Below are 24,677 nucleotides of genomic sequence, written 5' to 3'. Positions count from 1 at the left end.
AAATATGTGTACTTACTCGAATCGCTCGTATTTTGGACTAGTGAATAAACCTTCCGGTTCGATACATTTTGGCACAAAATCCACGAAGTTTAATTTGAAGCCGGGCCCTCTGTTTGGCGATTTCGCACTGGACGGGTGATACCTCGGTCGTGTTGAACTAATCCGACGGGATCCGACTTTGGGCTTAACCCCCACAGTCGACATGCTATAGCTACATTATGTAACCGCTAGCTAACCGGTCGCTAAGGCTAAACTAGCTTACAGAAGAATAACAACGCCAGCATCACCATTGAGATGCTTGTAATCATCTTATGCGCCTAACAGCGGGTCAAGGTCGGCGTATCGAGAATTTATGCAGATAAATTTCAAACTCGGTGTTGCAGACGACACAAGGGGCGCTACCATAAAATGGCGATAAAGACCAATAGAATGTAGGCGTTCCACGATTAATATCCTCAATAACAGTCACCACGAATCAGCTACAAATGCGGAAAGCTCGGATGGATTGCACACACGCGTAGCGAAACAACTTGTTGATGTTTTAATTTTGATAGCTGAAAATTCGTCAGATCTATAGCTTTCTTCAGAACCGGGCTTCAGAACTTAATGTATTGCCATGAAAAATAATGGTAACATCACGGCGTTGCCGGAAAAGGGCTGAGCAACTGGACGCGGTCTAAACTAGGAATAAACAATAAATAATGACATGTAATTCCGAAACTGAATATCCAATAATTTGAAGCAAAATTGATGTTCATGTTTAAAATTTTGGAACAGATAAAATAGGTCAAGCACTTGAGTCCGGCAAAAATTGAAATCGGACATCCGTTGTGGACTATATCCACAGCGGATTTGTCGATTCATAATTAAGCCTATCAAAAATGATTTATGAGCGCGCAGTAGCAAAAACTGCCGCTGGGCAACATGAAATATGGTTTCGAATTAACATAGTCACAAAACACGGAGAGGTTCTAACGTTTTTGGCTTGTACCCAATCATTAATCCGCCGTAAGTGAAGACAACACAAGGAGAAGAAAATTCAAATTTGGACACTCTTTTCCCGGGACCGCTCAGCAGGTTCTGCTCATTCGTCGGTGGTGCTCCGCGATGATCTGGCCCTCACGCGATGATCTGCCTCTCATCATTCGATGCAACTGAATGGCCGCAATAGCTCCGTTCCACCTGACTGCGCGTCGCAGTGATCAATATACCTTTCTGCTCAGTGGGCCGTGATCGACTTGTAGTACAAATCCAATAAACCCATCATCCACGGCGCGCGGAAAGTGATCACCGATGAAAGATTTCTTGGAGGCAAATTCTAAGGCGTTTCTCGTGGTTACGACTATTTGACAAGATTTAATACAAGAAAGTGTGAAAAATCAAGTCTCGTTGATTTAGGGGGGATTATTGGATTTCTGTGAGGCTGTTCCGCTGAGTGCGCTTTCTTCGACTTGATGATTTTTGTCACGAAAATTCTTAAGTGTGCCGAACATATGACATTAGATAAGAAAGATAGTGTACAAAATAAAGAATACGGTGGATTAAAAGGAAGAAAAATCACCAAACTTTAGCTTTTCAATCAACAAATGGAACCCAGGCTGAGGCCATCTCACTTAAGTTAAGAAATGAACCGAACACATTTACAGGTCATTGAGTTGCAGCGGATTTGTTAAGATACATTATGGTATTCTTTCCACGTTTGTACCATTTCTCACCAACATTTCCTTTTTCTTCGGTCCTACAACTTTTTTCAGTATCATTTCATGCCGTCTCAGGGAAACGATCATCAATATTGTAGGAGGTGGGGTAATCTTGAGCCAAACTCTGACACTCACATTAAAGATTAATGATAGAGAGCTACATTGGGGATTGCAAGAAAGTTTGTCTTTCAATGTGCCTGCAGTGTAGACTCGAATGGCGCCAACGATCATGTTTAAAAAATATATCTTTAACTTGTATGATACACATGTATCGCCGCTTTTTGCAACACTCAACGATAATGTGGGTGCTCGCTATAAACGTGTACAAAGGACGTAATTGTATTGCCTGTACGTGTACACCGAGGCTACATATTATAGACAGTTTTAATTTGTAAACATCATCATTTATTATTTGCATGGAACATTTTATAAGGTGATGGCTTGAGAACTATTTCTTAATGTGTGAGACACTTAAATATCACAATCGTTCCTATGGCAATTAAATCAAATACATTCGATTATAGCAAAACATGTAATCTTTACACACATATCTTATAATAAATACGTCTGATTATCAACGATATTACAAGCATCCGTGTATTTAATGAAATAATTAGATATTTTTGATACCATTTTCACGAGCATAACATAGCTTCTGGAACGAGTGGTTGATTGATAAACTCGCCACCTTTCCGAATAAAGAAGAACTGGTTCGTGTCACAACGAAGATATCGTGTGCATCCTGGTAAAACGTTTTTGAGTGACAAGTCTCAACTTGACACGTTTATCTCTTTTCTGAATGACTTTTGTGAACTGTCTCATTGTGGGAGAATCATCTGTATTTCATATTATTTCATTACAATTTGACCGTTATTCGCCGCTTCAAAAGAACAATATACATGTATACTGGTTATTTACAAATATGCTCTTAACCACTCGATTTTATATCGAGGAATTATTCTATCAGGCTGTAGCATTTTACCAACAATAGTTCATTCATTTTCCTACATCCAGGTCCACTAATTACGTTACAGCACAAAATCCCAACCCGCGTTTGAACAGATCAGATTTTTATGCATTTTCATAATGGTACACCTTAGATTCGAAGGGCTGCTAAAGTTGATGGAATGACACGATTAAAACGCTGTGTGAACGTATTTAATGACGTGGCATTACCGTGGAATCTTTCCATTAAAGTACCATAATGAACCTCATGGTATAGGCGCCTGATGACCGTATACTCTTCATTTTAAAATATCGAGATTTATGCCACTATTAACTGTAAATTATTCCAATTTTGCAGCTTTTTAAATACATGTAATAGCGATACAACAACTTTGGGGTCATTCAGTCAGATCTGTACGAGAACAACATTGTATTGAATATGCTGTTCGACGAAGTGCTCGACCAAGTCGGGGAGTTCAAGAAATATCAAATAAGATGTTTTTTGTTATCTCAGTATATGGTTTTGATGCTGGGATTCGGTGTGACTATGCTGCCAGTATTCATATTGGCAACACCAAAACATCGGTAAGTCCAAATCCAAATTTTTGTTCTTTGTCGGTCTGAAAATTTGCCAAAATCTTCAAGAAAAAAAAGGCACGTCTTTTGTGACCCCCTCTTAGCTACGGCCTTAGTACATGTAGCATCATGAGAGGTAAATACTTGTCTTGGACACTTATTCAACGCCGACGTCGTTAAAATCATGGTAATTTGTTGGTTCCTTTTCGAATTAGATGTGCCATTCCCGGCATAAATGACACGTGGGCGATTCAAGATGACGACCATGAGCTGCTCCTTAACCAGACGATCCCGCCAGGATCGCAGTGCACCTTCTTCGACTTCCAAGACAATGGTACTGAGAAGCCGTGTGCTCTTTGGGTGTACGATAACGAAATCTTCAGACCGTCAGCAGTTGAGGAGGTAGGTCCACACCCAAACATTCCTAGCTTCATACTTATAACTTCGTTCAGAACATCAGTCCGGTAAGCGATTTTTTTTCCTGAACCTTTGGAGCACTTTAGTGTACATTTGTACAGGGACTTTCAGCCAATCAGATTTCGACAACCACATGACGTCAGAAGTCTTAGAAACTTTAGAGCAGTTGGTAGAGTGCTCGTCAGAAATAGCAGAGTACGATGTTCGATCCAAAGGTCGCGAGTTCGAATCCGGTTATGGACAACACTTTTCTTTTTCTTTTTTATTCTTTATGTTTTCTTTTTATAATGCGTTTCTTTTCCCTTGTTATTTCGATTTTAGATATTTGAGTTATTTCTGCTGCCTGCAACATACCTACAGAAAGGACAATAACAATAGCCCATCTCCAAGATCCAAGGGATAGTCAGATATCATATTGAGTATGAATATACAATGAGACTTGTCTCATGTGAATGGTCTTCCTCTAGTATAAATATGTTTCTCTACAATGAGACTTGTCTTTCGATACTGCCTCATGTGTATGGTCTTCCTCCAGTATATTTTGATACTGTATGCTTTAAATTTGAGTAACAAGCACAAAACAATACAAGCTTTATCGGATTCTGATTGGCTGAGAACCTGTGTACAAATGTACACTGTACTGTCCGAAAGGTTCAGGAAAAAAATTCGCGTCCGGGAACATATGTAAAAGATAAATTACGCATAAGTATGGTCTGACAAAAAGATATCTCGAACGCAACTGCATGTCAATGTCCTTGGTATTCAAAATGAATCTTTATGCAGAGCCTTTCGAAAGACTGCTTTTGCACAAACAATTTTGAAAAAGTTTGTTATTGTTTTTATGCTGTTTAAACTGGCCACTAGAGGTAATTTTGCTAAGAGCAACTAAGGATTTTTAGGCTACACTGGGTGATTTTAAAGTCACACCCGCCAAAGACGAGCCGCCACGTTTCAGCGTTCGGTAATGGTGCTTTTGTGGGGTTTTAACCTTTATTTATTCCTCATTTTTACACGGCCACATCGATACGTATCCTTCGTTTCAGTTCAATACTGTGTGCGACCGGAAAATATATCGTGCTGTTACGAACATGGTATATTTCATGGGACTACTTTGCGGAGGCCTTGTTGGGGGACAACTGTCAGACCGGTAAGAATAACATGACTGGGAACTTAGTTACAGGCAGTAATTATGTCGTAGGTCTACTTTGATTTCCAGGGATAAAACAGAATACATTAAACAATCTCGAACACAACAACCTGTCTCTGTTCTTTACGGCTGTTATCGGCTTTCACTCGTAGAAATGGAAGCTTTTGAAAAACCTTATGCGCTTTCGACTAACAATAATTTGAGATTCTAAAAAAGCTACAACAAACCTCTAAGAGTGGGGCCAATTATCACTAAAAGGTGACTTGATTTTTCTCAAGAATGTCAATTGGTGTGGTTATTTTATTGGTAAAGCCAACTCGAATGCTTGTTGCTGATAACACGGATGCAATGCGTGCTAATACATCCCTGCTGGTGACGACAAGGTTCATGACATCCTTCTCCAAATTACCAAAAACATTAAAAATCACACATTTACAAATATTTGTCATTATTCATACACGCTTTGTATTCTTTTCAGATTTGGCCGGAGGGTGGTGATATACGTCGCTGTTTTCCCATTCGTTATAGCGTCGAACGGGATGGCGTTTTCCCCCAATATCTTCGTCCTCATGGCATGTAGATTTGTCCAGTCAACGTGCTGTATGAGCTACTTTGCAGCCGCGCTCGTTTTGTGTGAGTACTTGTATATCATCACAAAGATTTCGTGACGATCAAAATGTTAGAAAGCACAGTCTCTCATGATTAATTTTTCTTGCAATAGACCCATGAAAAAGGTTAGCTCTCTTGAGAAGAAATGAAGCTTGACATGACTTATAACGAGTGGCGGCTTTCTTTCATGAGCATCCAACAAATGCAAGTACAAATGGTTGCATTGTTCTTTTCTATGATAAAGTTTGCATTTCAAAAATCGTGTTTAGCAGGCGTATAGTAAATAGTTACCCGATGATGCGCGTATATGAGGGCAATGAAGAAAACAACTTTACGCAAGTAATGTATTGGTGAAAAATGAATAGCGCCATGCATCAAAATATTTGGCCTGCAGAAGGAATTACTCAATCATTACAATCATTGTATGTTTCAAGCATAAAACGAATTCATCAAACTATTTTCTTCTGATGAAACCTTTTGATGTAGTAATGGAACTTACTGGTCGTAAACGCCGCTCAATGATCGCCCCTATGACGGATGCGGTCTTTGTCTGTGGATATGTCCTGATGACCCTCCCAGCCTATTACATACGAAACTGGAGATATCTCACCTTAACTGTCGGGGTCTTTCAGTTACCTCTCGTGGGCCTTGGGTGGTAAGTATGGGACATACGTTCACTGTCAATAAATTGCTTTGGATAACTATGTTTTGTACTCGGGCAAAACCTTGGCTATAATATAAGTAAACTAACGATGATTCCGTTTTGGGGTTTGCTACACGGATCAGTCCTTTGCACGTACAGTATTTAGTAATAATAATAAGAGGAATTTTTATATGAAGCACTTTAGTTCGGACTATGATCGTCAGAAAAGTGTTGGGCATACGAGCCTGGCGGTGCTGCCAAGCGACCAAATCGAAACTTCATGGTCTTATACTCCCGTTTAAATGTGGGGCATCTTGAGAAGATGCAAAAACCTTTGAGGTCAAGATGGAGCCACAAGGAATTGGTCATTCCCATTACATATAGTCGTCGGTCACATCGCATCTCGTGGGATTCTTCTGCTGCAGGTTCATACCCGAATCACCTCGTTGGCTGATGACGATGAACCGCAAGGAAGAGGCGGAGAAAATAATCCAAAGGGCGGCACACGTAAATGGCAGGAAAATACCAAAGAACATCCTTGACAGTGTTGATGCGCATGTTTCAAAGGAAGAGGGGAACTTCCTGCAACTGTTAAAGTACAGAGCGACCGGTGTGCGTTTGATTGTTTTTGGTGTAAATTGGTAAGTGAAGCAAGCCCATTCAGATCTAGAACTCTTAACGACGAACTTTGATATGGAACTCCCGCTTACATCTATGTTGCTTGACTGTTGTATCATAGGATAGCGAAAGAATAAAACAATACAAAAACACTCAGGTTTTCCAAACTATCAGAGGTACTCCGTCCGTTGCTTCCTCATTGGTGTAACGGAGTTCGGGTCGGGGTGTATAAATGGTGTCCAAAAGTTAGGGACGCTCTACGATGAAGTTTTGATTATACATGTACACCAAAGAATGTAAAAGATTATAGGTAAAGAAGAAATGTATTATAAAAATGTCATGGCTAAAAGGTTGGTTGCAACAAATATATATCGGTAGTAGGACTATCTGAATTTTCTTCTTACAGGGCTGCAGCTTCCACGGTCTATTATGGTCTTAGTTTAAATGCCGGCAACCTGTCTGGCAACATCTTCGTAAACGTTGCCCTTTTGGCTGCAATAGACCTTCCAGCAGCTATGTTCATCCTGTTTGCTCCAATGAAGTTCGGGCGAAAGCGAACACATGCTTTCTCTTTTCTCCTGGGCGGAACTGCTTGCCTGGCAACCATATTGGTGGTAGTCTTTGGAAGGGAAGGTAAGGTAACAAGGAAATTATTTATCCTTTGGCATCAGATCTCAGTGTCGGAGACAGAGTCCAGTTAATGTAACAGACCATATTTGTTAATTCCCGGTATGGGAACTTGGAATAGCTCGAAATATCCTTAATCCATTGCCGTATTTGCTTTAAAGGGGGTTAGAAGCAAGCGACTGATGGTTTTCAGTTGATGAATATGTCAAGCACTTAACTGTATTTAACATGTAAGCCTACATGTATTTCGTCATTATAGTTACCTGGGCTTACCAATTCCTCTCAATCATCGGGAAGTTTGGCGCAGCCGCCGGTTTTGCCTCAGTCTACCTCTTCACGATGGAGCTCCACCCAACTGCTTTACGAAGTCAGTCCTTAGGATTCTGCTCAATGTGTGCAAGGATAGCAAGCTTGTGCGCTCCCTTCATTTCTGACCTGGTAAGCTATATCTACTTTGAATTCCAATGAAAACGTAGCTTCTTAAAGCTCTAGAAATCGGCGTGGATCTCGAACCATCTAGGAATTTGTAAAGCACCGGCAGCCAGCATTACGCGAAAACTGGCAAAGGTTGCATCGTTCATGTCCCTGTACAGCAGGTACAGGTCAAGACTCATTGAGAGAAAATAAAGGAAAAATGAATGAGACTGGACTAAAAGACTCATTTCACTTTTCAGGGCACTTACATGCCAGGACGATTCTCTGAAGCAATGCCATTGATCGTGTTTGGCCTTCTCAGCGTGATTGCCGGATTAACCAGTTTTTTTCTACCAGAGACTCATAACAGGCCATTGCCAGCATCAATAGAAGAGGCTAGGAATTTCGGCAGGTGTGCATGTACAAAACAATATACATCCTCTTTGAAGTAAAACTTGTATCAGGAGCATTATCAAGGAATTTATTACATAGATAGTCTTCGAGAAATCAGGTTGCTTTCTCCGAGAACATTCATCTCATCCTCTGTTCATTAATTGTGAATATCAACAATACGCATATCTACAATTTCTGTTTCAGAAGGAGCAAGCATCCAACATCAAACAAAAGAGACACAGGAGATAAGAACAACATGGTTGAGCTCTAGCAAGACTGAATGACACCATGTCATGCATCTATGCTCACTCAGTTCCTCACCATGGACACAGGCTCACTCAGTTTCTTGCAACATGGACATATGCTCCAATGGACCTTGTCCACATAGTTCCTTCAGCATGATGTGTTACAAAGTGTATAACAATGGACCTTGTGCCATGCACCCATCCTATGCTCACTCAGTTCCTTGAGCATGATATGTTACAAAGTATTGGATAAACTGTTTGAGAATTAGAACTGCTCAATAAACCACTCAATGTATGAAGCAAGGACTAAAGTTGGCAATTCTTTATAACGTTCTGGTACCTTTAATTTGCAATATCTACAAAATATATACATTATACAAAGACAATTGCTTCAACTGCATCTATTTGCCTGCTCCTCCTCGACAAGGTGGCGATTTGTGAACTGTTTGGTTTGAATTTTCCCATTGTTCTGGTGTCTTAGCCTGAAATTAGACAAGAGATTAATTCCCCGGTTCAAAGGGGACCTTCAGGCAGGACGCCCAAATTCAAACTCTGAACGTGATTAAAATTTTCTCTCAATTAAATTAGGATAAATTGATATATGGAGCATGTCACATCTAAGCTCGCAGATGGATTAAACTTACAGTAATTGATAATGCATGAACAGTTTTCTCTAGCTCTTCCTGTAGCACATGGTTGACCAGTCGGTGTCTCTGGAAAAAAGACAGACTTGGTTACCAATTTCATAAATAGGTCCTCAAAAAGGCTCCCACCACACATTTAATTTACCTAACTAACCTTTCGTGGACATTCTTTGAAAGGATCGTATTCTGGATTCTCACTCCATATCAAAAACTAGTAGAGGACAAAAGAGATGAAATAAACATGTGGCCATGCAGTTGCTTCATCACGGAATTCGAAAAACTGCAATCAGCACTCCCTCAAAGAAGATAGTCAAAGGCAACTTACTTTGATTAAAGGGAGCCCAGTGAATTTTTCTGAAACAACCACAACTTTAAAATGGCTTTCTGATCCTGAAACAGAGTAAAGATGAAATAACACTTTTTCAGTTAAATACTAAAATCTTTGAAAGAACATAAGAATAGAACATCTTGATATGATATTTTGAAAATACTTAGAAGCCATCAATGCTCATTTTAATAACAAAAATACACTTATCAAGTGTAGTGATGTCAAAGGTCTGTGCGGATCAGATGAAGGACAATGTTAGGAAAGGTAATATTTGTGCAACTCCTTTTTTAATTTCCACAAGACATTTGAGATAGTAGGAAGATGCCACCAATACACCAATATACCTTTTGGTACATTGTGCATGTAACTCTCATTCATCACATCGAGGTGCACAGGCTGTAACTCCAGACTTAACTTTTCCCGTATACTGGTCTCTACTGGATTCATCTACAAAAACAAAGAACAAGGATTTATAAGGTACAGAAAAGAAGCAATGAATAATCACACTTCTTACTCAACAAGGACATTAGTAATGTCAGTGGTGGATCCAGAAATCAGGGAGAGGGGGTGCAGCCTCACCTAGATAGGACTGAGGGTATGTGAGAGTTGAAATAAAGTTCTTAGGCACCCATGAAAAATCACTGCATTCTGACGAAATGACGGGGACATGCCCCACCCAATAAATTTGCCAGTGGAATGTCTCCTGGCATGTCTCACTGTACCGGTAGACCCCTTACTGTTGTGATCCTGCAATTTTAAACTCAATGGTAGATCATAGATACTGTCCTTGTAGGCCTACTATGAGGGTGGGGCATACAGTGTAATGCCAGGTAGGCCTAAATGAACCTAGGCATATTCTTGTTTGCAGTTGCTCACCGTTGACATGCTTCTCGCAAGGATTTGACCCGAGTCCACAAGAGCTTGTATTCTAAGGAGCTGTCCGATTGCTGGAATAAAAGGATATATCTGGTTTTCATGGGGTTTCAACTGTATTAGCGACTGACAACCACAGTGAGTACAAGTGGGAGGTAGTTATATTGCGGGATAGGACGGTGAAGGAACCCACAGAGTGATTTCATGATTTGAACGGTTCAGCTTTAAAAACGTTATTTTCACCGTGATGGCGCTCTCTAGAACATTCCTGTTTATCAATTGGATTTCATCAATCAAAAAATGGAGCACAGAACTTGATAAAAAAGAAACAAAACTCGTACCTACCTCGATTCATTTATTCTTTCACAGGCTCTCGCGCTTAAATGGGACAGGGTGGATTAGATAATCAGGAAAACGTAGAAACTGTGAAGTCTTTCCTAAAAGCTGGTGTGGATCATCATGCTATCCGCGCCATCTGGGGTGCGCGTTTAGAACTGAAATATCCCTGATCCCAGTAGTCTTTCTGGCGGTCCTGGCTGATGAGAGAGATGATACAGTCACAGCCAGGCCAAATCAATATTGGCTGCTCCACCGTGTTGACAACATGATGAGAGAGATAAGACAGTCACAGCCAGGCCACATCAGTATTGGCTGCTCTGCCAAGTTGTCAACAACATGGTGAGAGAGATGAGGCAGTCACAGTCAGGCCGAATTAGTCCTGGCTGCTCGACCGTGTTGACAAGGTCAGTGAGAGAGATGAGACGGCCACAGCCAGGCCAAATCAGTCTTTGCTGCTCTGCCAAGTTGTTGGACCAAGCTCGTTCATGCTCATTCGGGCCATGTTGGCCCAGGTGCGGCAAGACATTGGTAGAAAGTCAATCTCATCAAGTCTGGTTGTGCCAGCATCTCCTGTCTATCAGGTCTGGTTGTGACAGCATATGCTGTATTATCAGGTCTGGTAGGTGTAAACTGTGGACGAAAGTGTGGACAGCGGCCCTCTAAGTTTGGTGGGCTGGCATTTCTTTGTCTTTCAATATATTTAAAAGAAATTGCAGTATATTATGCATTATAATCTTTTTAATGGGTCAGCGAAAGAAAAAAAAAAAAAATTATTTTGATGGGTGATTTTGATGACTAGTATAGCTCCTGACTGATTTACAGTAACCTTTCAACAGGGCTTCAGTGGTGCCGCCATCTTGGATCAACGAAAGTTGGTCTGAGAGAGGGCCAACTATTTTTGCCTATAACTGAATGATATTGTCATTGTCATTCAAATAAAAGTAGTTTTTGTGAAAGAATATTATTTGGACTAGTTAGAAATATCACAGTTTCAACAAATTCTTTGATAATTAGTCCACATTTGGACACTACACCTCGCATTTCCCCGTCCACAAAGTCAAAGGCCACTTCGAAACCTTCAAAAAAGCCCGTCCACTCATTGATCAAAATCACCCATCAAAATAATTTTTTCCTTTTTTTCTTTCGCTGACCCATTAAAAAGATTACAATGCATAATATACTTCAATTTCTTTTAAATATATTGAAAGACAAAGAAATGCCAGCCCACCAAACTTAGAGGGCCGCTGTCCACACTTTCGTCCACACTTTCGTCTACAGTTTACACCTACCCACAGAGTACTCACAGTGAAGGAGCATGGCACGTACACCAACGACGATAACAACGTCAAAATGGCTGCGCCCATGTTTACATGTGGGCAAAATTCATAATTTTATTTTAGCAAAATCTGACTGTTTTAAAAATCCAAAGGTAAGCAAAATACTCTCTATTCATTCTTTAATATCAGTTCTTGACATAAGAAACATTTCAGTTCAACATTTGGTACGAAAACTGGAAAAAACGTTCTGAGCTTTTTGCCCCATATGTCTCCTGTACCAAATGCACGTGCCCGATGCATTGGCATTGACAGACTATATAGCTACGCACTTATACTCCTCAGTTTGAGAGTTTGAGAATTTTGACACTCTGAAAATTCTTCTGTTCTACCTCGAGACAAACTGGTATAAACACAGCCAGATGGAGAAGTCCGATCAAGACTTACTCAGCAGGTGTTGAAGTGCCCCGAACCAACCTACTGAAAAAATTCACAAAACAACTATCTTACTGTGGATGGCTTTGCAGTTAAAGGATCCTAAGCATGGGCAGCGCAATCTTAAGATAGCGCTCATCAGGTATTGGTGCAGAACACATACATACTCAAAACACATCAGACAATCATAATGCAATATTAACTAAGCCATTGTGACCCTTGGTTCTTCATCTCTTCTTCTTCTAATGAGTATATATAGTCAGTTGTTGCACTGATGATAAAAATGTTCTGTGCATGCAACGATGCGTCGTGGGAACTTGAGGAACAGGTGAAAGGCATTACTGATACTGGTCAGTGCCCAAACAAACTCCTATGCCTTGGCTGCAGAATATTTAATCGCTCTTTACCAACATGATACAATTCTCCTCATAAACAGGACCCAAACTTGTAATTCAAAAATGGAAGAAGATAGCAGCCGAAAAGGTCATCGCAAGCGACATGCAGGACCAAAAGCAGAGAAGAAGAAGGCAAAGAATAAACATGAGCAAGATTTAACTGCCAGACAGAGGAACCCAAAGGCATTTGCAATCCAGTCTGTCAATAAAACAGAGAGGCTTGTGAGAAGGTGAGATATGGAGGACCTTGTTTCATTACATACTCCCTTTACATGAAGGTTATGATGTTTGGCCTGCAACTTTCAATTGCCTCGGATATTATTTGTTGGAAATACCATGTAGTTTCATTCAGATCTATCACCCTGCTGGTTAACTCTCAGACTCTTTTTTGCATGTAAAAATTCTTTATAAAATCCAATGCCTTGTTTTTAACCATAACTTTGGTTCTTTTACCAGGTCATTGGACGTTCAGGTCAAGAAGCACCATATTCCAGTTGTTGATCGGACCCCTCTAGAACCGCCACCAATATGTGTTGCAATAGTTGGACCGCCCAAGGTGGGCAAAACTACGCTGATGAACTGCCTGATCAAGAGTTTTACCAAAACAAAGTTATCCAATATCCAGGGTCCTGTCACTATTGTGTCTGGTAAGTTTCTTCATATTTGTATTCAGGCCATTACTTGATCAAGGGTGAAACTTTTTGAGAAATTCTGGTCCTACTTGGGGACGCAATATGACTATTTTGAAGGACATTTTCTAATTCTCTCTTCTTGAATTTTGAAATTGCTGGCACATTTTAACCCTGTTGGTTCTGCATCAGTTGTTCAACTCCTCACTTGAGTTATCCAGGGTCAGTGAGAAATACAAGCAATTACTCAAGACATGTTATTTAGGTTTCAGAGTACCGTAATTTCCTTTGTTTCATCATATCTTTTAGGTAAGAAGAGGCGAATAACCTTTATCGAGTGTAACAATGACATCAATGCTATGATTGATATTGCCAAGATAGCTGACCTGGTGGGTGATGATTGTTATGCTTCTTGCCTTTGACTTTTTGCTTTGTCCACTGTTGGTAGTACAGAAAGATTCAGTGTTAAGAATATTGAGGTGTGAGCATGCGAGCAAACTTGAATCATTATTGGCTCTTACAGACACTTCACAATATTTTGGTGATTACTAATATCACTGGAATTGATCAGAGATTTACAGAGCTGTTGTTTTGGTCAAACATGGCCAAGAACTCTGAACCAAACTTTAAGACAATGACATGTATGTTTTAATTTTTTCAGGTTCTGCTTCTTGTGGATGCCAGTTTTGGTTTTGAAATGGAGACATTTGAATTCCTGAATATCTGCCAGGTGCATGGGTTCCCAAAGATCATGGGTGTCCTGACTCATCTGGACATGTTCAGGAACAACAAACATTTGCGTAAAACAAAAAAACGACTAAAACACAGATTTTGGACTGAAATATATCAGGTGTGTAATCTCATTACCTACCGGCTAATGTAAAAACTCTTTTGTAACTCTTGAAGCTTCCTTGGGTAATTTAAGAGGGACTTTAATATTCCTTCTTATTCCATCTAGTATGTCTACTGGTACTGCGGATCAGTTGTTTAAAATATGATAATATTTGCCTTGAAATGCTTGTTTTCAGGGTGCCAAACTTTTCTACCTGTCTGGAATGGTGAATGGAGAATACCAGAAAACTGAGATCCATAATCTTGGACGGTTCATATCAGTGATGAAGTTCCGTCCCCTGCAGTGGCGAACCACTCATCCCTATATCATTGCTGACAGGTAAATGTAATAACTCATGCGTCTGGGTATAATCAACCACGTCTTCCCAACCTACTCAACAATTCAGTATGGCCTATCCCTTGCTCATTTTGGACAAACACAATCCAAGCAAGGTAAAGGCATTTATTCAGTTGAAATGATGTGCATTTCATTCCCCTGGATGGGGAGACATTTGACAATGGCATGATTGGTGCTTTCCAGTTCACTATGATAAGTTGAAACAATAGTGGTCCTGTCAAGAGTTGAACCAACGCCTGGCTTTGGGCTTACTGGGCCCCCAATCGACCAAGCATTTCAGGTGTTGTTATCTTTTATTTCAGATATGAGGATGTCACAGACCCTGAAGCTATAAGACAAGATGCGAAGTGTGACAGAAAGATTTGTCTCTACGGTTACGTCAGGGGCACGCATTTCAAGAATCATAGCAGTGTTCACATTCCTGGTGAGTCACTCTAAAACTTTGTTTGAAGAAAAATAGCTGGCGGCCTTGGTTTTTGATTTAGACTAAAAAGGCCAACCAAAAACAAGGGTTTGGGAATAAAATTTAGTTCTACCCAAGCAGCCTTGAAACAGCTAAGTATTAATTTCTTATTCGAAAAGGCCTATATGAATCATTTTGCCTGCAAATTTGAACCAAGGGGTTGGGTTGTTGAATTCATAAAACCTCTTCCTTGTATCTTTTCACCAGGCTGTGGTGATTTCAGCATCAAGGACATGAGTTTCCTCCCTGATCCATGCCCCTTGCCCCAGGCAATGAAGAAGAGGAACCTCAATGAGAAGGAACGTTTAATCTATGCCCCTATGTCCGGTGTGGGTGGCATTGTTTATGACAAGGATGCAGTCTATATTGATCTTGGTGGGAGCCATCATACTGAGAAGGAGCATCAAAAGGTAACTAAAAATCATCTATCGTATTTTCTGTAATAGTTGTCATCATTAGAGAGATTCAGATGTTGATCCGAGGACAAAATAACATGATTTTTTTTGACTTGTTGACTTCAAGTGTCCAGTTCATTTTTATATTGTTTCCAGTCATTCAAGACCCTAAAGACCATTTTAGCAATGATTTTATTCACTAGAATTGACCGTATTTGTGGCCTTCGAAGTCATGGTTTCATCGGAGCCTGCATAGTGCGTTATGACGCTCTGAACCTCAAAAACAGTCTGTCAAACTTTCAAGCAATGTTATCGGAGAACGCTCACCACCACCATGGAATATGATAAGTCCTTTAGAGGTCAGAGTTGGACACACCTCTCAGAGTGTGAGCGCGATATCAAATGTATGACTGCTGTTCTTGTGTATGCCAACTGTGACTCAGAAATATGAAGATATTTTCCTTTTTTCAGTCTAACAGACCTGCAGATGAGTTGATGACTTCTTTGATTGGCGCTAAACAACCCTTAGACTACAAAATGGCGGCCAGTGAAGTGTCACTGTTCTCAAACACGGCACCACTCAAAGCTGAAGATGTAGATATGTAAGTGATGCCATGTTGTTAGTGCACAGATCATTTTGAGGTATAGAAGTTGTTTCGGTTCACCTCATTCCTTCTCAATACCTTTTACCTTGGGCTTGTCAGCCAGCTCAACTGCTGCTTCCTTTGGATGAGATGCAAAACCAAGTTTTGTACTTGTGTGTCTATGCCTGAATCCCAATCCCAAGTTGTCCCTTTAAGATCCTGACACAGGTTCATGTGATGTGTAAACCAATTTTGACTCGAATCTTCATCTGAATACAACGTCACTGGGCCCCGTACCTTCTGACAGTGCTACACCTCTATATCATCTCTAAACTTGTCTTTTAGGTCAAATACAGATATGCCATCTGAAGAACAAGTTTTTTCCAATGGCCGAGTTCGGCGCAGGGCTCTCCCTGGCGATGATGTTGAAGATAGTGGAAATGAAGAAGAGGAAGGAAGCGATTCAGTAAGTTACAAGCCAGGCAGAAAACTCGTACTCGACACTGTATTCAATATAGTAAGAGTAGTACATGTAAGACAGTGCTACATTTTTACCAGTTTTTTTTTACTTCAAGTTATTTAAGTTACTAATGGTCTTACTTTTTAACCAAAACGCCAGGCTTTGAATAGTCTTTTGATTATTACTTGAAACATACAATTTTAGGATTCTGAAGATGACGAGTCTGGTGATGATGATGATGACAATGATGATGATGATGATGATGAAGGAGAGTACACGATTGAACCACAAGCCAAGAAGTCCAAAAAGGAAGAAGAATTGGTGTTTGCGGACAGTGATGATGACCTAGAGGATGGGTTAGATTTACATTCTCCCTCAGTGAAGAAACGGACTACCGTTGTGGTTGATATGAGGTCTAGTGATGAGAATGAGGACAGGGATGATGATGATGAAAGTAGTGATGGTGATGATGACAGTGATAGTGATGCTGTTGATAAAAGCGATGGTGATTCATCTGAAAATTCGGATGATGAACATCCTGCAAAAACTGTGAAGGAAAAAGGGAAATTGAAATCAAAACCTGGTTCTAATAGTATGACTATAGTTAGCAAAGTTGGGGATGTTTACAAGAAAGATACTGAGGCTGAAAGTGATGATTCTGAGGAGGATGAGGATGAAAACTCTGGTGACGAAAGTGAATATTCTCGTGATAAAGACCAGAGTTCTGATGAGGGGATGGATACTGGTGGGGATAGTGGATTCAACGTGCATGAGGAGTCCGACGAATCTGGAGACGAGGACAGCCAACTGAGATGGAAAGACAATTTGGCGGGAAAAGCTTCCGATGCTTTCCATAGGCGACAGATGAGCACTACTAACTGGAGGAAGATGGTTTATGGAAAAGGTTAGTACCAAGTCACACGTTATATGATTATCTGAAAGAGACCATTGCGGCAACCTGTTGGGTTGTGAGACAACTTGGTTAGCATCTTGAGTGCTATTCTAGTCTCGGTGAAGTGTCCAAGTCTAGGGTCACATCCACAAGTAATGCCAAAAAGACAATTGACATTTGGTAGTTCCAGCAGGGAGACCTATGTTTCATACCCATGACATGTCTGAATCCAATGCATTATACGTGTATGATACACATGCTTCATACTTGAATATTTTTCTTTGTTGAATTTTGCTGATTAATAAGAGACTGCTATCTCTGCCTCTTTATAACTTGATTTTATGTATTGTACTCTTCTGCTGCAGAAAGTACCGATCAGGAAGAAAAAGACGATGAGAACAACGATATAGGTGGATTGTTCAAGCTCCCCAAGAAAGTCAACAAGAAGCCCAAAGGTTCGGTAGACGGCCTGGATACTACCAAGCATCATGCTGCCAGTCTACAGGAGTCGGACTTGGAAGAAGTGAGGGAATTGATCAAGGATTGTTTCGTGACTGGAAAGTGGGATAAAAGTGAAGATGCGAAAACTCTCTTGGATGCAGATGCAGATGGTGGGTACCACAAATCTTTTTTTGTTGATATGATTGTTACTTATTTCCCTGAGGTATCCTCCCAGAGTTCTTACATATCCCACTGAAGTTTTACCTGAAAGACAATCCAAACAAGCCCTGTGACGCTCCCCTCCTTTCTACCATCGTTCAAATTGTGAAACACATTTATGTTATGGGCAATTTCTTAAGTAAATATACATTTATTACCAAGTTGCCTTATATTGCAGATGAAGTTTATGGTGACTTTGAAGATCTCGAGACGGGTGAAGTGCACGAAGGCAAAGACAGTGAGAGTAGTGAGGAAGAGAAGGAGGAGCCAAAGAAAGATGGTGAGCAGACGATTTGTTCTCAATCATGGGTCAAGGTCATAAGGTCATGTAATGGTTGAGCACATGGTCTATCTGTCTATTGCTTTTGTGTGACATTTTCTCTAAAAAAGTGTGTTTACAGAAATTTTTATAAACGAGCACTCTCATCTCTTCTTATTGTCTTCCTTATTTTCTCCTCCAGAAATTCCACTGACAAGGGAAGAAGCCAGAGCCAAGAAAATTCAAGAGAAGCGACTAGAGAGGAAGAGAAAGTTAAAGACAATGTTTGACAGTGAATATGACGAGGCGGAGGGCTCATCTTCATATTTTGATGAGCTCAAGGCTTCACTGAATGAACAGGCACAGGTGAGGTTAAATTCCAGTAAAATCTTTTCCTTCCATTACTTCTAGACTTCGAAAAATCTTTTTATAATTTGCACGATTTTTATTCCAGTTAAACAAAGGCGAATTTGAAGCACTAGATGATACATTACGAGTACAGTATGAGGGATTTCGCCCTGGCATGTATGCCCGAGTTGAAATCGATTCCATGCCGTGTGAATTCATCACTAACTTTGATGCCACCTATCCAGTCATTCTAGGTGGACTGCTGAATGTAGAGGAAACTATTGGTCTACTCCAGGTAAGGCTGAAAGAATTCTTTCCTAATCCAGCTTCATTCAAGTGCCCTGATTAGGCCCTTTTTCTCAATGTGCCTACATGTACCTTTGGCTTCAAATGCAAAGTCCTTTGTTTACAGATGTCACAAACCTGTCATATCATCTATTTCATGCAGTGACATTGAAAATTTTCCCTGAAAAATTTGATGATTCTCTTTTTAAGAAACCTGTCATCAAGGTGATGTTTGATTATTGAAAAAGATTAATCTAACTGATATTGCAGTGATCCTCTCGACACATTTCCAGCAAGTTTAACTCTTTATGAGTCCACCTTCGTTTCATTTGTAGGTTAGGTTCAAGAAACATCGCTGGCACAAGAAGATCTTAAAGACACGTGATCCATTGATCGTCTCATTGGGTTGGAGGCGATTCCAAACGATACCTCTGTATACAATCCAGGATCACAACATGAGGAATCGTCTGCTCAAGTATACGCCAGAACATCTTCACTGTCATGCTGCCTTGTGGGGTGAGTGAGGACTGTGTGAAAAATGATAACAATAGCTATTATTTTGGTGTAAAAATGCTTCACAGCAGCTGTCATCAGGCCCACTTTTATTAGTCACTACATGAGCACTCTGGAATATCGGGGTGGTGGACTCCTTGAGCACAACACGTGTCTCGACCTTGGGACTGAAAATGTCTAACAGACCAGACTTTGACCGCTTGGATTGAGAATTGTTACAAGGCAAGGGCTCGAACCTTTGGATCAAGAAGTGTTACAAGGCCAGAGTTCGAACCCTTGAATTGATTGCAGCCTGGGTCATGACTTGTAGCATGCCTCAGAGTTCTTTCTTCATTCAAGGTCCCATGACCCCGCAGAATACTGGTATTTTGGCAGTGCAGACAGTGTCAGGTGGAGTGGTGAGTTTCCTTAAATCTGAATTGTTAGAATTGCAGATGTTCCTTGAGATACATGCTTGAAAAAATATGTGTGTCTTTGTCTGATGCTTAGATTCAAGGAGAACAGTTCAGTCTTAATGAGAGCAGTCAGTCCAACAAGACTGGAGAGACACTAGACCATGTCAACATGGTTGAAAAACAGTGGAGAGATGTGCAAAAAATGTAAATGGTTGTACTCCATGATCACATGCCAGGGCGAGAGTTTAAGTTCAATTTCTCTCTTTCAGCCTGGTTTTAGAATAGCTGCCACGGGAGTCGTTCTGGAGTTGGACAAATCGTTCACTATTGTCAAAAAGCTCAAACTCACCGGAACTCCACAAAAAATCTACAAGAAGACTGCATTTATTGAGGGCATGTTCAATTCAAATCTAGAAGTCAGTAAATTTGAAGGAGCAGGTGTCAGAACGGTTAGCGGGATCCGTGGCATGATCAAGAAGGCTGCGAAGGTTCCTCCTGGTGCTTTTAGGGCAACATTCGAAGACAAGATATTGTTGAGTGGTGAGTAGATTAGGAAAGATTGGGTGATATGAATAAAGACTAGCAAATGCTTTTATCTAAAACTCCATGTACATTTACACTAGGCCTTTCTGTACAAAATTGAAGTAAAAGCATTTGCTAGTCTTTATTCATATCACCCATTGTTTCAGAGTTGCGCATGTTGGGATGTACATTGTATTATATAAAAACTGTGCATGAATTGGTTGTTCATGAAGAAAGCGGATGTGGTTAAATTGATGGAATGAGGAGGATTCTTATCCCCTTTCCAAACAGCTCAGTCAGGGAGTGGAGATAAAGTTGTGCAGAGGGCACTGATTAGCCATGAGTAGAGAGTCGTCAGTTTTTAGGATGGATAGATTAGCGATAGATTCCCTGCCGGGCTATGTAATTCATGACATCAGAGATGAATCATCAAAGAAGTCTTTGGCAATACGATGCTTAGAATGATGATGATGAACATGATAAATAAGTAATGCATGGTCTGAAAGTTGCCCTAAACTGTCCTCTAGAATGTTACAACATCGCTTTCAGATATTGTCTTTCTACGAACGTGGTACCAAATACAAGTGCCCAACTTCTACAACCCGGTAACCACCATGTTGCTTCCCAAGGACCTGAAGAACCAGTGGCAGGGCATGAAGACGACTGGCCAACTCAGGAGGGAGAAGGGCGTGAAGGGAAATTACAACCCTGATTCTCTCTACAAGGTGAGGCTCAATCACTTACCTGATATGCCAGTTGCCCACACAGGAAGTACGGCTACAAGTACTTCCGTGGTTTGTGGTGCAGACATCTTGATTGGTCACAGGGGTGTGGCGGTTCATAATGTAGTGTACTTGTATGAGTTGACATATTCCAGCTCCGTTGTCTTCCTTCATTGATGACAATGCTGACTTCGCCTTTACTTTCCAGCCTATCGAGCGTAGGGAGAAGACATTCCGTCCCCTGTCCATTCCCAATGCTCTCCAGAGGAATCTTCCCTTCAAAGACAAGCCAAAGATTCCCAGCAAGGCAGTGGACCTGGTCCAGAGCCAGCGGGTAGCAGTTATCAGGGAGCCTAAGGAAAGAAAGGTCAGTGTCCATAACTTGTGATTTTGGTAGGTGATGGTGTATCAGTTTACTTGACAATGGGAGGATGGTTGGCACACATCAATGCCCCAGTCAGCGCTGTCTTGAGCTTCGCAAGTTAATTCATGCTATGACTAGTCTTGTTCGGTACCAGTCATTCAAATTATACAGTCCTTCACCAGGTTGTTCCTGGTGATGTCCAATATGTAGAACTTTGAGAGGAAGGCTGAATTTCCACATCCTCATGGCAAGACACGACCAGACCCATCTTTTTCTTTTCACTTCAATGTAAGTGTTGCAAAGATGAGTTACTAAAGATGTATGCTCTTATTTTCAGGTTGCACAACTGATGAAGATGCTGAAGACGCTCAACACGCAGAAGATAAAACAGCGGAGAGCCGAGATGAAACAACGCGTTGGGAAACACAAGAAAGAGATGGCTAAGATTGAGAAGACTCGGGAGGAGAAATTGAAAGAAGGGAAGAAGGAACTCTTTAGAGAACTTGGAAAGTTAGAACAGAAAAAACGGAGAATGCGCAAGGATTAGAACTGTATTGACTTAATAGTGATATCAAAGGACACTTTCAAGTAAAAATGTGACAGTATTGGAAGGCTGATTATGTACCCCTGGGAATGTCTTGACCCACGACAGTACTTGCACATCTACCATTATATTGCCAGATGACATGAACTTGCCCCCGAAATATTTCCATCAAAATATGAATGAAAACTGTCAGCCATACCATCATGTACCATTATGTAGTGTTCTTCTTTTGCATTGTGTGGAAATTGTTTTTTCATGCTCAGCACAGGGCAATGAAGTACTCTGTTCATTTGATAATTTCTAATTGTAAAAATAAAGGATGGAGCACTGTTCATTTTGTGTCAATAAATAACATAAATTTTACTTTCGCTTTGTTAGTTTCATCAGTATGGAGTACATGTAGGCCATACATGTACACAGCCCAGAAGTAGGTGACCTAGTCTTAAAATAATCATTGTCTTTATCACCATGACTGGACAGCCGAGAGGAGGAAGTCCAAGTGCTGTTCAAAAATACATGCACTTGTATGTCAAATGAATGCAAGTAATATCGAACCTTTTCATTTATGATGTCTCAGATGAAGGATTTTGAGCTCCAGCTAAGGTGAGCAGCAGAGGAGTGGACATTCTGCCAGTGTCCCAGTCAGAGGATATCATATTATCAGGCCAGGTTTCATTTTGGCAAACATTGCACATGTTGACAAGAGATGACCTCTTGCCACTTGCTCTGTAAATCACGTCTTTGTGGGGAGAAGGCACTATCGGGCCATTGAAGAAGGTGTTTGCGTCTTTCCTAGCCAAGTCGAGATGTGCCACTACATTCTGTGCACTGCATAAGTATGGCTTCATTATTTGTCCCAAATATTGCCGTGGAGATCCTGTTACACGTGTGTTGCCAGAACATTTCATCACCTCTCTAATACATGTACCAACAAGAGGCTGAGAGTAGAGTCCTTACTGTTGACTTCACAGATTGTTTGGTGCTCGTATCTTTCCCCAAGCTAGCTCACCAGTCAGATCGAGAAACTCCAGCATGATAATGTATAACAATACTACCATTTTGAAATTGGCCATATATAGTGGCCTAGCAATTGGGTCACCTGGGCCGGTATATACAATCCTAAGTTTTCCGCAGGATCGAACTCAGGCCCCATTGCCTGGTAGCCAGCAGTTTTAACCACCAGGCTATTAGGCTCTTCCAACCTGGTTCTCTGTTATTCTTTAATATCTGTGCTACCAGCAAGAATTATATACATGTACTTCAGACAGGAAAACACTATCCCTGCTTCCCTTTAATCATTTTTTGGAGCCATGGTTTATCAAGTCACAGTGACGAAGATCAAGCGTCATTCATTGGCTTTACATGTATGGCAATCATGGAAGATTTTTCAACAGTGAGAACTCATTCATTCAGTACCCTTGCTTTGTTCTTGGTCCCTGGAATGTGTTGCAACACCCATTCTCATCTTCTATATGGTTTCTCGACAATCTTTATGCCCACTTACAAGTTGAGAAAATACAAACCACTATTTGCACAGACTACCTGCATCGAGCAAGGACAGCCTCACACGTCACTATTTTCTCTTAATTATTGCCAGGCCATTTTGATGCACAACAAAGCCGTGCTTAGAACACAACACAGGGTTAACATGCAGTGGAAACTTGGTTTGGCAGTGGAAACTTGGTATGTTCTCATATTTCCCTGTCATGGATGTCTTCATAATCTGTTTTTCAAGTGAATGGCCATACATTAAGCTGCTAAGTCTTGATAGAATAGCAGTCCGAAGCGATGTACGTGTACATAAATGATGTACATATGTTAGATCCTTTCACTGCCACAACCAAAAGGAGAGATTCCAACCATGACAAATGGTAGGAAAGGAAAAGACAGGAGAGAGCCCGAACTTGAGGAACCAATGTAACACGAGATATATCTGATATGTTCTTTTATTGTAAAGCGTTATTTTCAGGTACAAAAATTACAGACACATTAAAATTTGTAACCATTGGTACATTTTTATCATCTTTTACCAGTAACCTATAACAATAACATGTACTACATGGATTTGCCTCGTGCATGTTGGAGTTTGTAACTTTCTTTGCAAGATACTAGTGTACAATGTACATGTTGTTATATGACAATGACGAATAATAGATTCTGAAAATGTACTTGTCTATCTGCAAGCTGTCCCCCATGTACTTGTAGCAATGTTCTACATGTACTGATCCAGCAAGGATACATGTAAATGCACTTAATATATACAACTGTGCACAATATTCATTTCTTTTTTACATGATTATAAAATATCAATAGAAATATACCAACTCTTTCACAGGGTCCTGAAAGCAAATGTAAGGCTCGTGAAATTGGTTTGAAATCAGCTCTGTTATGATTGCGAGCACTTTTGATGAATACATGTGCACATATTTTAATTGTGAGGCTAAAGAAATTGAGACTCCACACTAGTTTTCAATGAGCTTCCAAATATATCACAAAAGATGGACAGACCATGATGCACTTGAGACCCCTGTCAATGAATGGTAAGTTTTTAAATACAAGCTTACCTAAACTTGAATGAGTTACACATTGGACGAAATCATTTTTATATACATTTACATTATTTGTCAGTATAAAATACTCTTGAAATACTTGAAGCTAAAATGTAAATACATAACTACATATAATTGGAATGTGGTGACTGGACTCAAACATGTCAAATGATGAGAGAAAAAAATGTAGTTTTGGAATGTTGCGATCGATAGAGGGAATCAATACAGAAATTAATAGTATTTACTGAAAATAAACAATACATTTCTAACATCGGTCATCAC

General features: G+C 40.4%; 4 protein-coding genes across 8 annotated transcripts in view; 2 read left to right on the top strand and 2 right to left on the bottom strand.

Moving 5' to 3' along the window:
* The window catches only part of LOC135491515 (uncharacterized), a 75,350-nt gene extending 74,159 nt beyond the window's left edge, over positions 1-1,191 (bottom strand). For 2 of the 5 annotated variants that reach the window (XM_064777450.1, XM_064777495.1), the window contains exon 1: positions 17-935. In XM_064777450.1, the coding sequence (XP_064633520.1) occupies positions 17-204 (188 nt within the window). In that variant the 5' untranslated portion in view covers positions 205-935. Of the gene's footprint in view, positions 1-16; positions 936-976 lie in introns of those variants that run through there. The other 3 variants (XM_064777460.1, XM_064777470.1, XM_064777478.1) reach the window with 3 other exon arrangements.
* A 1,877-nt stretch (positions 1,192-3,068) lies between these two features.
* On the top strand, positions 3,069-8,747 carry LOC135496145 (organic cation transporter protein-like). The gene is made up of 10 exons (XM_064785330.1): positions 3,069-3,230; positions 3,437-3,623; positions 4,682-4,785; positions 5,264-5,418; positions 5,881-6,049; positions 6,463-6,678; positions 7,062-7,288; positions 7,542-7,720; positions 7,957-8,108; positions 8,294-8,747. The coding sequence occupies exons 1-10, from the start codon at positions 3,085-3,087 to the stop codon at positions 8,358-8,360; spliced, it is 1,602 nt and encodes a 533-aa protein (XP_064641400.1). The 5' UTR covers positions 3,069-3,084; the 3' UTR covers positions 8,361-8,747.
* LOC135496225 (bolA-like protein DDB_G0274169) lies at positions 8,654-10,660 on the bottom strand. Its single transcript, XM_064785460.1, has 6 exons — positions 10,525-10,660; positions 10,183-10,253; positions 9,651-9,753; positions 9,304-9,368; positions 8,979-9,047; positions 8,654-8,816 (listed from the first exon to the last, which is right to left on the bottom strand). The coding sequence occupies exons 1-6, from the start codon at positions 10,532-10,534 to the stop codon at positions 8,736-8,738; spliced, it is 399 nt and encodes a 132-aa protein (XP_064641530.1). The 5' UTR covers positions 10,535-10,660; the 3' UTR covers positions 8,654-8,735.
* Positions 10,661-11,863: 1,203 nt separating this feature from the next.
* On the top strand, positions 11,864-22,202 carry LOC135491510 (ribosome biogenesis protein BMS1 homolog). The gene is made up of 21 exons (XM_064777436.1): positions 11,864-11,947; positions 12,664-12,852; positions 13,079-13,269; positions 13,561-13,640; positions 13,913-14,101; positions 14,280-14,422; positions 14,743-14,864; positions 15,111-15,313; positions 15,770-15,900; positions 16,228-16,348; positions 16,547-17,246; positions 17,600-17,845; positions 18,073-18,174; positions 18,356-18,519; positions 18,608-18,796; positions 19,122-19,302; positions 19,639-19,697; positions 19,964-20,234; positions 20,766-20,941; positions 21,147-21,305; positions 21,640-22,202. Exons 2-21 carry the CDS (start codon positions 12,686-12,688, stop codon positions 21,847-21,849), a joined length of 3,804 nt encoding a protein of 1,267 aa, XP_064633506.1. The 5' UTR covers positions 11,864-11,947; positions 12,664-12,685; the 3' UTR covers positions 21,850-22,202.
* Positions 22,203-24,677: the final 2,475 nt, after the last annotated feature.

The sequence above is a fragment of the Lineus longissimus genome, chromosome 1, assembly GCF_910592395.1.
Source record: "Lineus longissimus chromosome 1, tnLinLong1.2, whole genome shotgun sequence".
Lineage (NCBI taxonomy): Eukaryota > Metazoa > Nemertea > Pilidiophora > Heteronemertea > Lineidae > Lineus > Lineus longissimus.
The sequence above is the reverse complement of the archived record's forward strand: the minus strand, read 5'-3'. Positions and strand labels throughout refer to the sequence as shown.